General features: G+C 42.6%; 1 protein-coding gene across 16 annotated transcripts in view; it reads right to left on the bottom strand.

Annotated features, from left to right (window-relative positions):
• Positions 1 to 16219, bottom strand: part of celf4 (CUGBP, Elav-like family member 4) — a 78775-nt gene extending 62556 nt beyond the window's left edge. For all 16 annotated transcript variants that reach the window (XM_061042201.1, XM_061042204.1, XM_061042208.1 and 13 more), the window contains exon 1: positions 15488 to 16219. In XM_061042201.1, coding sequence (XP_060898184.1) covers positions 15488 to 15764 — 277 coding nt within the window. In that variant the 5' untranslated portion in view covers positions 15765 to 16219. The remainder of the gene's footprint in view (positions 1 to 15487) is intronic.
• Positions 16220 to 17413: the final 1194 nt, after the last annotated feature.

Below are 17413 nucleotides of genomic sequence, written 5' to 3'. Positions count from 1 at the left end.
AGGGCTGACCAAGGACAGCCTTTGCTCAATAAACAGAAGAATGTTTCTTTTTCTCCTTTTTAAAAGATTGACCTTAAGACAAGAACGTTCTGACTGGATTTTTGTGAGTGCTCAGGCTTAGATAACGCTCTTCAATTCACTCTCGAATTGGGTCAGAGTAAAGACGGAAATTCTTGACTTATTGTGTTCAGAGAGAAAGCGTATAAAGCCTTGGTCTTTTAGTCATATGGTGACAATGAGAAGCACTGAGTGCAGGAGAGGAATACTAATAAGTGTGGTATTAAGAGACTTTCTGAATCAGGAGTGATATAGTTGCCCTTGTGCTGCTGTAACTGGGACACTCAATATGAGCCATGTGATTGTTGTAATACAGTTTGTATCGGTTAAAAAAAACACATTGTTAAATAGAAGATTTGAAGCTTGTGGTAAAAATGTATTTAATTCTTTTGCAGCCATAATCTCCAATGGATTTCCCCCAGATGTTGAACATAGCCAACCATCTAACTGATTGTGTAGATAAAGAGTTTTCACAGCCCTTTACACATTAATAGGTTTTTTTTGTGTTGATATTAATTATAAATTCCCGCTTAACTAAGTAAAGTATCACCTAAAAGACAATCTTATCATCATGAAAAATCAAGACAAAAACCAACCATCTTTGGTTCTGCAAGGAAAAGTAATTCAATCAAACAAGTATCCATCGCTCATATCCCCTTCACCTCTGCTGACCTTTCAGATCGTTACTCACAATGGAGAAAAGTGACAGAGGATAGTGGCTATTTTAGGGGACAAAGTCAATGTCTCTGGGATCACTCCAACTTTCTCCTCGTATCGTCTTAAAATCTTTAACTGGCAGCTTACTGGCCTGATTAAATTGAGTAAAAAGCATTTTGAAGCTCACCATATCAGCCGCCCTGCTTGAAACAGTGGGAAGAAACATATACCAATTTTTCAAAGGACATTTTTTTGCGATGTATTAAACAGGACTTATGGCTTTAGGAGCTGTTTCCAGGACTAATGAATTCTGGCCGTAAAGTACATAAAGTACAACGTATGTGTGTTTTATTTCAGCAGAGTGAGACAGATCTAGGGGGCAGTGTCATTAAAAAAAAGAGGTGTATTCATGTAAAGAAGTGTAATGGCAGTCCCAGCTCTCCTATGGGCGACTTTATGCAGATCCCTTTAGTCCTCTCTTCAGGGGAAAAAGAAAGAATTGTAATATAGAAACATGCAACGAGCAGCCGCCGAGGGAACCGGAGAGCAAGAAAAGAAAGAGCAAAAGTTAATAAGGAGGTGACGGATGAAACTCAAAGGGACAGGACTAACACTACTGTACATCTGCTGCGTTTTTTTCCTAAACTTAAAAAGTGCAGGACATTGTAATTTTAGAAAAATAGCGGCTCCAGTTGTAACTCAATTACTCCCTGAGATGAGGATATGATGTTCTTCTAGTGAAAGTAATTATACTGTATCCTCTGTGAATACTGAGTTCAGATGGGGGGCTGGTAGTGGTAGTTTTTTATTGGGCATTTCCTCTTCCTAATTGAAATGCTCTGAGGGTTTGACTCTAACTTTTTAGGAACAGAGTGAAAAATTACCTGAATAAGTTGCTTCAAAGTTTTACGAATTTCTTAGGGCAACTCGTGTGGAAATAAAAAATCAGCTGATTTATGACAATATAAGCTTTAAAAAAAAAAACCAGTACCACTTGTATAAACTATTTGCATATTATACTTCTGCCCCATACAGAACAAGAACAATCTAAACAAGTGACAACCAGCAAATGGATGTGGACAACTTTCATAGCAGCAGGCGTGCAGTAATCCAGAGATTATGGGTATTAATAGCCAATGCAAGTAAACAAAGATGTTCTCGCACACTGTGATTTACTTTTTCATTAAAACCATAAATAAACAATGTGAAAAAAAAAAAGTTTTAAAGACTAGAAAAACTGTGAGAAAGAATCACCACCTTCAACTGGTATTTATGAGTGTGTGTTTTAGTGCGATTGGTGTGTGTGTGTGTGTGCGCGCGTGTGTGTGAAAGAGTCCCTGAAGATAACAAGTCCCATCTCTTCCCCTCCTTCCCAGAGAGGCCGTCTCTAAGCTGTGCTAATCGATTGGCGGAGGAGGAAAAAGGGCCGGCTTTAATGTGTTGCATGTGAAGGATTTACTGGAGAGCAAAGCCGCTGAATCAATGGTGTAGAAAATGCATCATTAGGACAGTGTAGTTCCCCCCCACACCCCCACAACACCAAACCCCCTTCCACCCCTCACTTGTCCACTCGGTCCCTTATGGGCTGGGACTGAAAACACACACACACACACACACACATTAGTAGATATTTGTATACACACATGAACTGGGGCGTAGATGAAACTATTGAGTTTTCATACCTCACAGTAAAAAACCTTCCAAGGTAACAAATACTTGAACACACATACACACACTTGTTAAAAGCACCCCTGATGGCTCCCCAGAGCTGTGCCTCACATCCAGCAGACGAGTCGCCTCACTCTCGCCCTACCTCAGCCATTTTGTCAGGAAATGTTTGGGACACCCAAATTTAGCTTTCTACAATATGAATTATTAAACGTGGAATGAATCCTAAGATGAACAAGAAGTCTTCACTGTACTGTACCAGGGCGACACCCTAGGAAAAGTATAGCTGCTGACTAAAATTAAAATGTTAAATTGTTAAAAGATAAGTTTCATCCCATTTCTTAACAATTTACGGCTGTTGAATTAAGCTCTCCTGTGACTCCTGTAACAAAGACACATTAAGACATTGATTTAGGTTATTCTCAGGTATACTGGGCTTGGATGACAGAATATATCTCCAAAAGTATGGCTTGGGATTTTTACTGTAATGGGAGGACTCATCTTCTGATAAATGTTCAATTCCCATGTTCATTGCCACGACAGTCGAGAAGAAATGAAACCTGAGGAGCACATAAGAATGGAGGGTTTGAGTAGTGGAGCAATGTTTAGCCTGTCTAGCTTGTTTGTCGCAAACTTGACAAACAACCTGCAATGCATTAATCCCACTACGATGGGAAACTAAGTTGTGAAACGCAAATTTATTGGATTAGTTATTTTGTCTTGTAAATCTTGGAAACATGGACAGGTCAAGATGAAATAGCCAGACTTTTTACTGTTGGCCTGTAAGAACATCTTCATCACATTTTGTTTGAACTTCTGAGCACTCCAGACTCTTTCTCAATTTTTTTTTTTTAATTATCCATAACTTATTTTTAACTATTACCACATTCATGTGCTTACTTTAAACATGATGTTTGAACCTTTTGCAGAAAGTAAGTTAAAAAAATGCAAAGAAACAGTAAAGTTTTACTTTCAGTATTACACAGCTTTTATACTGGCAAAGACATCCATTAAAATGGAATTTAAGCTAGCTGGGCAGCAGTAGATCTATTGATGGATGGATGGATTAGAAAAATGGTTTCTCAACTGGTGGGTCGCTGAGCTGTTTGTTGTGGGTCACGAACAAGTGTAAAAAAAAAATCTGTGAGGCACTTTTTAAACATGTTTGTTTTGTTCCATTTCTTATGTTTGGTACCATCTGAGGACCAAGCTGCACAATTTTTTCAGTTAAAAAAATCTGTTTGTTTGAAAAGTTTCCAAATGTTGGTTTCCTCATTGAGGAGTTGTTAGTGGGTCCTGAGGGTTCACCAGTTGGGAACCAATGGATTAGAGCATATGGTGTCAACAGGCAGAAGAGGACCTGACAAAGCTGATTAATCAAAGATCGCCTTCAGACGGATCAGGTAACACAAGGAAGACAAAGTGCTTTCATTCCGTCATGGGAATGGTCGCATGGCTCATCCCCTCGGTAAAACACTTAAAGGATAAACATTCCCATTAATATTCCTCTGTGCACTCCACTCGCCTTTTCTCCTTTCCTCTCCCTGTCCTATTATCCCGCCTCGGCGGACATCCTGTCCTGTCCCGTCCGCCTTGCCAACCTGCAAGATGGAGATGAGAGGACGATCCAAATGCAGGAGGGGAAACATGAATCATTACACTTCCTGTTGTTGCACGCCGTCCGGGGAAGGAAGAGAGAGGACGCCCCCGGGGCTCCGATTGATTCCGGAGACTTAATTGGGTTTATTAGCCAAGATGTTGGGCCCCGTGAGGAGGCTCCCAGAGGCCGCCGAGTCCCCCACCACCACCACCACCCCCAATCCCACTCTTCTGAAGGAGAAAGCCTGCGTAATTGTTTTCCCTCCATCTTCTGTGTCATTGTCAGATGGGTCCTGCGGGATTATTAGCAACCCCAGGTCCCTCAATAATTCATCCAGAGCTATTTATACACAGATGGAGAGTCCTCTAAAGTCTCCCCCAGTGAGCTTATCTGACGCTTAGACAGACAGACAGAGAGAGAGTGAGGGAGGGAGGGAGCGGTGGAGGGAAACAGTGTTACAAAGGAAAATGCAAGAGAGAGATAGACAGAGAAAATGGGAGAGACGTACAAAGAGAGTAAGAAGGATGGAGAGAGGCGATCACAAAAAGAAATGCAAAGACGAGCAAAGCAGGTCTGACAGTGAATAAAACAGTGTGGGAGAGAGAGACAGCAGCAGTTTTTAGGTAGACACAATGACAATGTTTCTGGTGTGCATTGAGTTTCAAGGTGAAACTCTCTCGTCTGCTTTGCCAAAGTGAACAAAAGCACCGTCCTGGGAATAGCACACCCTCACACACAACACACATTAATGGCTTTTAATCCCCCCCCCCCCCCCCCCCCCTCCTTTTTCCTCCATTTAACACAATTAAGATGTTTGCAAAGCTAACATGGACCAGTAGTCACTATAGGAAGGACAGATGAAAGACATTCAGGGATTTCCATATGCAGAGTAAACACACTTATCCATCCTTTGGAACGTGTCAATGCGTAAGACCAACAAAACAGAAGCCAGCCAGCCGTTTCTTAAATCACCCCATAATTCAAACATTACATTAACACATTTGCATATTAACATTAGCGTATTAAATAGCTGCTAATCCCAAACAGATAGCACTTTGGCTAAGGGAGGCAGCAACGTTGCATGCTCATAATAGCTTTGCAGATACCTGTGTCTTCTGCCGGCAAGTTACGAGGACATTCTGTTGTTGTCGGACTAATGAAGCTTTTGGTGCACAAAGTCCCTTTGTTGGCACTCCAGCCGCAGATAATTATATATATTCATTCCCTTTGGCAGTCACTTTTATCCAGCTCATTTAGAAAGCTTGGCTTCCTTTTGGACAAATTGGGACATTGAAAGGCAGATTGGAGTGATAGTTGTTACATTCTGCATCGATGGCACATTAATCAGGGCAACTTTAGCTATGGGTAAAGACTTGCTTAAACGCCCTGCGGAAAGCTTGTTGCAAATAGTGTCAGAAGTAATGTCACGATCTAAAATACGTTGTTTATGCGCGTATCAGTGGGAAAGTGTCCTGTGCTGTAAATCCATAGCCTACAAGTTCAAAGTCTGCAACTTTACAGCTGATCCATTTACACAATGTGCAATAAATTACAAGCAAATGCTTCTTTATTTACAGCCTAAAGTGAGGGACTGTTTTACAGCTCACAGTCTATAACCAGTCAGTTTACTGCAGCGCAGCAGGCAGAGTCATCTGGAAACAAACTCACCCTGACTTTGTAAAAGTAGAGCTTCAATAGAAACTTTGCCCCTCTAATTAATTTGACAAGATAACATGCAGGCTTTTATGCTGCAGACTTTGCTCACATTTAAAGGGAGTTTTAATGGAAATATTTTTAGAACTTGACATTGGAAACAAATTTGCAATTTTTGTGGACTTTAGTTAGTAGCCTTGGGTACAGTCAATGCCAAATTAATTGCTGCTGCCCAGTGCGTCCTCGTGGTATTGATAAATGATCCATGGAGAACTGCTTGTTCTCTCCCTCTTTTCACTCACTCACACTTGCACCCACACCTCTTACACACATACAAACACACACTGCTGTTGCTCTGGGAAAAGCAATAGCTTATCAACTAGCCGACGCTTGCACACTTGTGCACACGCCTGTGTGCATGCACAGACCTCTCTGTCTCTATCTATAAACCCCACCAAATCATTCCACAACAATTGAAGCGGGTATGTATAGGTTTGGCCAGGATTCCCATCTCCTGTTCTGTGATTAAAGGACCAAACTAATAAGCTCTGTCTCGTTGGGAACCTGTACGGGGCTGGGAGAGACCTCAGAAGCCATTAAATTGCAAATCTGTAATAATTTGCTGAAGGCTTTCTGTCCAGATCATTCCCTGGGCTGATTTGTGCATTGAGGTAACGCTCTGAATGGCCAAGCACGATTCCAGCTGAGCCCACGGCTAGTCAGCCAAGTTAGTCTTCTAGAGCACACACTTTGGTTACACACAGGCTGTATTTAGTTTACAAGATAAACTGTGGAAACGTACGCTGTGCCTTTAATCTCCTATTAAACTATTAAGATAGGCCCAATAGTAATCCACCCCAAACAAGCATCTGACAACAGCAGAAAGAATTGACTTCGTTAAAACAGAGACCTCGAGTCGAACCAGTCATAGACGGACCGCCGTCTATCTGCTGCTACTGTCAGTGACACTGATGGAAACACACACCTACAGTGTACTCAGACTTTCATAATTCAATAATGTGCCAAAAACTGAAGCCTCCTCCTAGCTTGTCACAAAAGTTACAGAGGGGGAAAAAAAGGGAAAAAAGCCTCATTAGCAGCTTATCAGATCTCTAAACTTTACTGCTATGAAACAGTACAATGATTCTTGAAAAAAAATCTGCTTTCTTAAAAATTCATTTTTTTGTTGAATTTTACATTTTTGTTATAGCACTGGAGAGAGAAGTAGAAGATGAATGTTTTTATCAAGACTTTGTTGCAGCAAGTGGTTAAGCTATAAATGTAACTGTACTTATAAGCAGCATAAACTACATCTTGTAGTTTATTTACAAACGTACCAAATAACCCATGTTGAAATGTATGCAGAAAATGGCAAGACTTAAAATCTAGGCCAAGACGGCAAGTAAAAATAGTCCCATTAACATGTTGTCAGGGATCATTTTAATGTGACGGCATTGCTTGTTTACCCCCGGGTTGGCTGAGAGCTGCAGGGGTCTAATTCTGCCCCCATCTCAGGAAGGTCATTCTCCCTTCTCGGGCCATGATGACCACAGAGTAGTGCTTAAATCTGGCAAAACGGAGCCTATAAATTACAGCAGAGGACAGAGGGGTCAAAGCCTGGCATGGAACTGGGCCAGGAGCTATCAATCTGCCGGGGCCAGCCAGGGCGACATCTGTCTCTGGGACTCCCTCACTCTCTTTCTACTTCTCTCTCTCGCTCTCTCTCTGTGTCTGTCTGTGTCTACTCCCTCTCCTGCTTTTCAGCCTCTTCCCTCTTCTTTTACGTTCAATTTGCTTGCTCTGTTCCTGTCATTGAACGATCTCTCTGTGCCTCCATTTTTTAGTCGGCACCTCTCTTTACAGTCTCAGCTCTCTTTCTTGTATATCTCTCCGCCTCTTGTTATTCTTTGTCTGTCTTTGTGTGTACACCCCCCCCCCCCCCCCCCCCCCATCGGAACTCTCTTCCACGGATCTCCCTCGCCTCTTTTCACGCATTCTCTTACATCATCCCCGTTTCGACATCTCTCTAATTCTCCTTCCCTCCCCCCCAACCTTCACCACCTCTCTCTCTCTCTGTCTCTATTCGTCTCTCTCTTTCTTTCTGTCTTGTCGTTTTACGCACTCTTGCACCATCTCCCTCCGCAGCGATATGTTTTGGTCTATCTACTCTCCAACCAGCAGGATAGGATAAAGCCTTGATGTGCTTTCCCTCAAAGTGACGCCAATATGATTTGAATGGTAATATCTGATAGCGGAGGCAGTGATCTGCACAGTTTCTGGGAATGAAAATGGAAAAATATGGACCCCTTGGGTGTCTAGAAACAGTTACAAAGTGTGAAATACAAAGCAGATCATCTGCTGCATGTCATAATGCTGCATGCCAACAAAATACATTTCTTGAATGGAACTGTAACAAAGATTTTCAGAACTGAGTAGCTAACTTGAAATTAAAATGTCGAATGCTAAATTCAAATTTTGTCAAGGCCAAGTGGACAGCAAGCATCGTCTCTTGGTTGGTGCTCGTGCGATCTTCAGTTGAGCATCCAGCATTACATTTTGTTCCCAAACCCTCGAAAAACTTCTGCATGACTTATTAATCCTCCTCCATTTTCTGAATCAAACTCAGCCTTGAATAATTGAAAGAGATCTTTGAAAAGCCCTAACCTCCATTCCCACCTTCCTTTTACAAGTCAACGTGGTGCATTTTTAATTGGAGGACATGAAATAGGCATGAAGGGAGATGAGGAAGAAAGTGAATTGAATCAGGGACACCCAAACCTGGCAGTCATGGCACGGCATGGGAGATTGTATGCATGCATACAGAGGAGGCTAAATATGTGTCTGGCCTGACAAGTCACACATGCTCACACACAGTCTTTGACGTTGCTTTCTGTCCGGGACAAATAGTACACGGCTCATGTAATCCCTGCTTTGGAGAAAACCCAGCAGGCAGACCCAGATACGCCACTTCCAGTTATGCTGAGCAATTTGGTTGAGAATAAACATCAATTCAACTTTCTATGAACCGCAAATCTCCAAAGCCGAGTGATTTGTTTAGTGTATGTGAGCCGACTGTGTACAGGCTAAAAAGGTAATTTGAAGTACATGTGGTTGGAGAAGGAGGGATTATTACAGCCTTTGTTTGGCAGGTAACAACAATGATTTACTTTTGCTTAATATTAGAACATAGGACTTTGGGAGAGGGTATAAAAAGACTATTTTCTTTTAATTATTTAAAATGATTTCTTATTTAAAGTACTATATATAACAATTGTTTATATATATAATAATTTGATATGCCTTAATTAGCCACAGTTAGCCATGATTCTATGTTTCAACTTCCTGCTGTGTCATGCTGATATATGTATGGAAAGAGGAGAGATGCAGTTGAAGTCATTTTCACATTGAGGGTTCATGTCAGGATTGGGACTGAAATATAAAAATTACATTTAAACATTAAAACGTTACTGGGAAGTAAAACTGTAGCAGGTGTTAGGGCTGATATGTTGCACATGTAGCACTTTTGCAGCAACATCCCACACCCGTACCCGCACTCACACTCACACTAGCACATACTGTATATGTAAATATCAAAAACATATGCACATAGGGAGATGTACACACTAGAAATGCTTAGATAAAATGCAGGCACACACATGTACAAACACACATTTACTGTATACATACAGATATTAGTCATGGATATTATAATATTCTCTATCATAGGGCCTCTTGGCTGTGTAAAGCTCAATAAAACCAGCAGCTCTAATCCTACATGCAGAAAAAAACAGCCGTTTTCAAAGTTCACACACAGAGATTCATAATCTCTCGACATGTGGACAAAGGAAACAGTGCTTAAGCCTTTTACACTGAACAAATACATACAGAGCAGAGTGTCTGTGCAATTGCAAAGACACAGATAAAAAGGTGCAGGGAATTGTAAAAGTTATGTGTGAAAGTAGTTGACTAACAAAAGGACAGAAAGCACATGAAGTTAATTTGCAGGCGCTGTGACAGGCCGTGTTAAGGAAGCAGCATTAAGAAAACTCACTTCACTTTCATCATCCATTTCCTACATATTTAAAAACAAGTGAATTAAAAAAAATCACTTCTAAAAGGTTTATTTAAAAAAAGCAGGGCACTTCCCCACAGGAAGCTCTATTATTAGCTCTGAAATCATCAGGAGAAAAAAAAAAAAAGCGAAACTCCAAAACAGCATCAACACAGCATGACAGACAATGCAACATTTCCAAAGTTATGCAGAACTGGACGCTGGTGGTTGAATCGTTTAGGATTAGGAGGGGGTCTGAAAAGTGATATTAAGAGGAGCTAAAAAAAAAAACAAGAGCCCTAATGCTTCAAGTTTTTAAAAATGTATCACAATAGAACAATAATACTTGGCTGATGCAACAGCCAGTAAAAGAGAAAATATTGACCTCACTGAGGAGTGTTTGTTTAGAAAGCATCTATCTATCTATCTATCTCTCTATCTCTCTATCTATCTATCTCTCTATCTATCTATCTATCTCTCTATCTATCTATCTATCTATCTATCTATCTATCTATCTATCTATCTATCTATCTCTATCTATCTATCTATCTAAAAATTGTTGACATCAGCAGCCTCTCTGACCTGCCGTGATGGCCACAAATCTTCACGGTTGTTGTTGCATCTCCACAGGTCAGCACTGCAGCCCACAGTGAGCCATGACGTACCATTAACTAAACACTAACGGACTGAACTATGCTGACTAGACAGTTTTTACAGTACAAAATTAAACTCTGAATGCATTCTCCATCAATGCCAATATTCTGGTTTAATTCTTATTTTTATGTATAGTCCCTGCAAATGTTGTTAAAGGTACATACGTTGAAGAGATATTTTACTTTTTTGCATATGTTTGAACACATTTGCAATTTGTTCTGAATAAATATCAGCGTGTTTCATTCATTCCTTAAGTAGTTGTAATGAGATGAACATGAAGGTCCAGCCATCCCTTTACATTACCTCCCTCTGTCTGTATGTAAAGGTCAGTCGTTTTAATGAGAGCAGCGCTGAGGTCAGAGGAGCCAGAGGGCCCCGCCTCCATGACAGGCCCCATGACTCCAAACCTGCAGTTAGCATGCTAATCCCCGCAGGAGCTCCATGAGCACTTCCTCCTTTAGGCTCGGTGCGGTCATCTCTCACTGTGACTAACTGGCTCCCTGCTCGGCCATCAGCCGTCCCCCCTCTGACAGTCCCTTCCAATAATAACGGACAACAGAGGCAGCACCGCCTTGACAACGGCTCTCCTGACAAATTAGGCTCACTGTACTCCCTTCTCTGGCTCCTCCTCTTGTTTCCCTCTTGTTGCTTGGCAGTTCTGGTCTCTGCCAGGACAAGGGGTGGTGCCAGTGGCGTCAGGTGGGTGGGGTGGGGGTTCTGGAGTTCTAGGGAACTTTGATAAGACGCAACCTCCTTTGTGACACATGTTGCCTGTCTCCCTGACAAAACACTCCAATTTGATGGTGATACGTCTTTATAGAAATGGGGGCACAATGTGGGGCCTGAGCGTGCATTCAGAGCTGAGCTGAGTGGAGGATTCTGGGCCGGGGAGGAGAAAGGAGGTACATAAACATACATGCGCACTCATTCAGAGATGCACACACACACACACTCATCACAAACCAAACGCTAGAGGAGGAGAGAGGACGATCCCACAGAGAGGATGATGCAACGAGAGTGAAATTTTTCGGCCGAAACACATGCTGCATCGACGCAAACCTGCAGGACACACACACACGCAAGCATGCAAGCACGCACGCACGCACGCACGCACGCACGCACGCACGCACACACACACACACACACACACACACTTCTTTCTCTCTTTGTTCATAGTCCAACGGTACTCCTCTAATGGCAACCTGTAACACCTAATCGTCTGCAATAAAAAACAGCGTGGGTCTTTCATGTTGCTGGCATCATGCTTTCCCCGCCTCACCAAAAATCATGAGACTGATGATCTATTCTGATCCTGTTCCCCGGACACGTTCAGTTAAAAGGGCTGACATATCAAAACTATAGGCTTTCAGTGGCAAAACATTACTCCCTTTATGACCTGCACAGATTACAGCACCCAACTGTGGCATCACGCTTTTGCAGCATAAGTAGATAGAAAAAGATGACTATGTTTGTCATATTCCCACTTGTTTGATTTCCATTATTTATATATTTAAAGGTTATCACACAGCCATTTTTACAAGTTATTTTATTAAATCACATATCGTTTAAAGTATAATCATTATCATACAAGATTTGCTAACATGGTGAGTTAGTGATGCAGATATGCTGAATATGACCTTTGACATTTGTTTTCAAATCGGAAAAAAAAGACTATTTGGACCATATCTAAATGAAGTTAAAACATCTGCTTCAATGATTAGCATCCCTCTGGATCTGCGGCTACTGTTAACTGTCTTCAACATAACATTTAACATATAGTTTGGCCACGGACAGAAATATTACTTACACTAGATCAACACCAAACAAACAACAGCAGTTAACCAAATTTATACTTGCATTTGCATTTCCCGGAAAACAAAACAAAACAAAGAGGTAGATAATAAAGGTTTGGGCTAGAACACAATACTGCCTGAAGATGTGACAGCAGTGAACAATAGATAAAACCTTCAGTTATTAAATGTCATTCCCCCATATCATCACGGCTCAATTGGCCTGGTGATTATCACACAAAAATTGGGCAGATGAATAGGGCAAGCCATCCTATCCACACCTGCTTTTCTTGAATAGATCCCCCACCTCCCATGCTGCATTGGCAGAGGGAAGGGACAGAGAAAGAGGGCTGGCTCTTTGTGCTAGCCGTGCCTCTCAGCACCGTTCAGCTCGGTAGCAGCAGCAGAAGCACCAACAGCAGCAGCAGCCGGTGACCATTATAAATGGCCTCTATTAGCATGGCTCGGTCGCAGAGGGGAGAGAAATAAAATCATTGGGAGAATGTAGGCCTGCACTGGTGTCCGCGCACCCGCTCCCAGCCTCTGCAGACCTCCGTCCCCTCCTCCTCCATACTCCCTTCCACCCCTCCATTCCAAGGGGACAGAATCCTAAAGACTAGATTACGAGTGATACATGGAGTCATTATGGGGAGGGTTATGGCAATAGTATCGCAGGCATGGCTGACAATAGCTATAATAGGGGTCTCTTTCTATAGAGGTAGCATTATCATAGCAAGGGCTGCTTCTTTTGGCTTGTTGATGTGCAGCAAAACCAAATGGCCTTTTATTACCTGCAGACAAAGCTCTGTATTATCCATACTTACTTCTTTGTAATAGTGCCATGTCTCTTTTTCTGTGAAATGAAACAAGCACAGCAGTATCCTCAGATGAGGTGTTACATTGTTAGTGGTGACAGTTACCAAGCATTTGCTATTTGACAAGCTGAAATAGGACAAAATTGTTAAGGCAAAAACCGCGGGTGATCATCTACAATCTCCTATTCAAGCTGAGACTTTGTACTACCACAGCCATTATCCAACATGAGGCACTGTCACAGGAGAGGCAACATGTCAGCGGAGGTACATGAAGTGAAGACAAAAGGGGGAAGAGGGAAAGCAAGTAACAAAGTGTATCAAGCAGGGTGAAAGAAGAAGAAGAAGAAAAAAAGATAGAAGAAAGGAAACGAAGAGGAGTTTGCTAGTGGGCAGTTCTGCAGACTTTACTTTGATGAAGTATTTCACACCTTAAAGGGTCATTATGCCCTCGGTTTGGCTCTACTCCATGGCAGGAGTCTAAAAAATGCATACAGCATGAAGGTGCTGAGGTAAAAAGGACCCATGAAGGAGTAGTTTGTACAAAATGTAAATTATGGTTTAAATCAGCAAAATAGGACAAATGAATGTTAATTTTTTTTTAGGTATTGGTTGGATTAGTAAGCCATATATGAAAAAATACCAAAATAAAGGCAAAGTCTGTCACATATGTCTGTTATTAGTTAACAATGGTTCCTTTACTGCTAATTTTTAAGATCTTCTAAGGAATCCTGAGGAAAGTGTTAGGAATCTATGGAGGGAACGCAGCCTTCCAGCAGCTTGCAGGGAGCCAGTGAGCTGGTGAGCCGGGGAGTAGCAAGTGCCTCTAGCTAGTTAAAATATGAGCTCAGCGGGGGCTCGCTAATGAAAGCGGGGGCCCGGCCCGGGGAGCAGGGCCGTATATCGCGGTGAGGAGACAGTTCTTAGAATCAGCTGGCGAGCCGGGCCTTTAGTTCTGGGGCCACTGGTGATTAACTGTCCAACAGGGAGTCGCTACTACAGCTGGGCTATTAATAAAAGATACCCCCCCTCCCCTTCCCCCATTTCTCTCTCTACCCTTCTCCACCTCTTTGGTTTCCCACATGCCCGCAGACAGTCTCCGCCCTCTGGAATTATTTGTATATCATCATCATTTACTGACACATGGCGCATGTCACACATTGTTTACAACAAAAAGAAGGGGGCCTTTCAAAAAGTGAAAGATCATTCTTAATGTGCTCTGCTCCCCTGGGAGATGTCCTGCAGGTATAGCAGATCAATTAGTGATCTCTCATTGCAGGGTGATTTGCAGAGAATGACCCTTCCCTGGAGAGAAGAGAATAAAATACTGACTGTTGCACCAAAAAATACAAGGATTGTCGTTAAGGCCATGTACCGTTGTTAAACCAAAGGCATTGAAGAATGAAATGACATAGTCGCTGTTAGAAAAAGAACATACTGTGAAAACAGTTTATAAAATATATACTTTTTGTTATAAACTGCACACATGGTTAAAAAAAAGTAAATAATCAGTTCAAAAATAATTATAATTCAAGTTTTGTTTTTGATTTGGCTTTCAGTTACAATTTCAAGATTGCTATCTTATATTAACAAAACACGAAAACTTAAAAAGCTAATAAGCTTAAAAACACTGAAGTGCAGGCCCACGCCTCCTGTGTTGTACACGTGCATACACACGTGCACGCGTATACGCCCATCTCAGCGCCCGCCCCCCCCACCCAAAAAAAAAAAAAGCACACACACACACACACACGCGCGCGCGCGCACACACACACACACACGCACACACACACACACACAGTGGGAGAGTTACGGGCAACAGACTGGACAATGCTGCGGGCAATCAAACTCAGCCTCCCTGCTATTGCAACGTGAAACGTGAGGTTAATGGCCTGGATTTAGCACTGTGGTGAATGAAAGCACGTTTACAACCGCCGCCCGGACTAGATGTGTGTGTGTGTGTGTGTGTGTGTGTGTGTGTGTGTGTATGTGTGTGTGTGTGTGTGTGTGTATGTGTGTGTGTGTGTGTGTGTGTGTGTGTGTGTGTGTGTGTGTGTGCGTGCGTGCGCGCGCGTGTGCGTGCGTGCGTGCGTGCGCGCGCGTGTGTGTGTGTGTGTGTGTGTGTGAGTGTGCGTGCGTGTCTCTGTGTGTGAACACTCCCATCTCACACTGCCCAGTAGGAACATTGCTCCTCCTAATATCACCCTACATAAAATTCCGCCGTCGTGACTCCCGATTCGTGACACTCTCATGCTTGGATTTGTTTGCCCAAGAAGGTAGAAAATCGAGATGCGTAGAATAGGAGAGGCACTGACAGGTTTACAAAGGATGAATATACCTTCATTTTTTGTTTTACCACAAATCTTGAAAACTATATGCATAAAGTCAGTATTTCTTACAAAAAAAATGCACGATGAGGTCAAGAATCGCGCAGTTTTACGCACCAAATCTTGCATGATTTAGGGTCCTGGCTCTCAGCTATGTGTGATGGATTTAACAATGACAAACACAAATATTTGTCTCAGTAAATTTGGGCATCACCTACCTTTGTGCATGCCTGTGAAGCGGTCCTTCAGCACAGTGAGCTCGTAGATCTTGCCGAACTCCTCGAAGAGTGGCCGGAGGTCCTTCTCATCCAGGTTGCGGGGGATCTGACCGATGAAGAGTTTTATAGCATCGTGGTCCTTCATGGGGATGGTGGCCGGGCAGCCCACCGGGCTGTGGTTGTGGCTTAATCCGTTCACGAGCCCGTTCGTGCTGGCGGAGACCACCCCGACACCGTGCACCGTGCCGTCCACCTGCCCATTGGTTAAAGTTGCCATCTTCGGACCGGCCGCTGAGTTGGGATGGGTAGGACAGCAGCTATAGATGGCGATGGTGGAAAATCGCTTTTACGTTGAAAAAAAAAAACAATTTAAAAAAAGCTGGTTGAAGTCTTGGTCAAAATTTGGCTCCGAGACCGCGCTGTACCAGAGCTGATTCCGCTGCCGTCTTATCAAAGCCAATATTTACACTGATGTGAAAACACATGTAGCATTTGGCGAAGACGCATATCAAAAGCGCGCGATGCCGTTGGTCCCAGTTGAGGCTTTGATTCCTTATATTTATGTCCTACCCAATAACTCGTTCATTGATTTTATAAAAGAGAGACAGAGAGAAGGAGATAAGGGGGAGGGAGAGAGAAGAGAGAGAGAGAGGGGGAGAGAAAGAGAGACCAAGAGCGTTCACTGTCTATTTACACCCACGTTCCCTCGTCCCAGCTTCTTGGCACCCTTTTATTTTTTTGCATTGAGGAGTCGGTATGGGTGTCTTCTCGGTTTAAACGGACAGGACCGGCTCAACCCCTGCCAGAGCTGTGGGGAGGTTTGGATACACGGGCGCTGTAAAAAATTACGCATATGTCAAACCAAGAGTTCTCTGCCCCCCTGTTTTCTTACGTGACGAGAGAGTGGTACATTCCAGCGAGGGGAGAGGGTCTATAAATAGAGAAATATAGAGAATACGCTCCTTTGTGCGCCTACTCAGAGCAAATGACTACACCTATACGACATCAAGTATTTATTTATTCCTGACTGACATATAAACTATCATTATTAACTGTGATAATATACATGTGATGAATTATCTATTTACCCCTTACTTGTTTTGATTTCACGAAAATTGTGCATCGACTGCGGTTGGATTGTGATTGACAAGCTGGCTGTCGTTCTTATGAGGTTTGATTTTGTGCTTAAAACCCATTTCATGTACTCTTTCAGCTTTCCTCACGGTGGATGTCAGCATCATTGCACTAGCAGTGAGTCGCTGTATCACGTCTTCAGCACCGCGGACAGCTCCGTGGTGCTGAATCGCTCCCAAAGGCGTAACTAAAACACACTGATGAAGACTATTCATCTGACGGTTCCGATCGCTCATTGTTTTTAAGAATAAACACGATTTTCTTTTTTCTTTTAACTGGTGACACGAATTATTCTTATGAGCTTCCACCGCCATTCCCAAAGTCCATTGGATCGGATGGTTTGATTTCCAGAAAGGGGAAGTCTGTGAGCACCGCCGAGTGGCGTAGAGAGGGGGCACATCGAAGGGGGGGGGGGGGGGAAGAGTTGGATGAATTGATATGACACATAGAAATCACCACGCAGGGATGTCTGCAACTCTTTGGGTTCCATCAGGTGATGAGCAGATGAAAAAAATAAAATATCCAATAACCACATACAAAATGCACCAAAAAAAAAAAAAACGACTTTAAACCTTCTCCAATGAAAAAAGGTTTGATATTTTGGAAGGACATCCAATATTATTCAGTCTCCTAAAAAACCTTTCAGAACTTCCTCTGGAACTATTGGTATCAAATAATCTGTTTTAATGAAATTTAGAGAGCCTGGTCAGATTATCTAACAGCATTTCATTTATTAAAATCTTAATATGAGCGAGGGAGCTGGGTGTTGATATTAAATTCAGAGTGGAAGGT

This window comes from Labrus mixtus, chromosome 7 (genome assembly GCF_963584025.1).
Source record: "Labrus mixtus chromosome 7, fLabMix1.1, whole genome shotgun sequence".
Lineage (NCBI taxonomy): Eukaryota > Metazoa > Chordata > Actinopteri > Labriformes > Labridae > Labrus > Labrus mixtus.
Note: the sequence above shows the minus strand (reverse complement) of the source record. Positions and strands in the feature narration are given on the sequence as shown.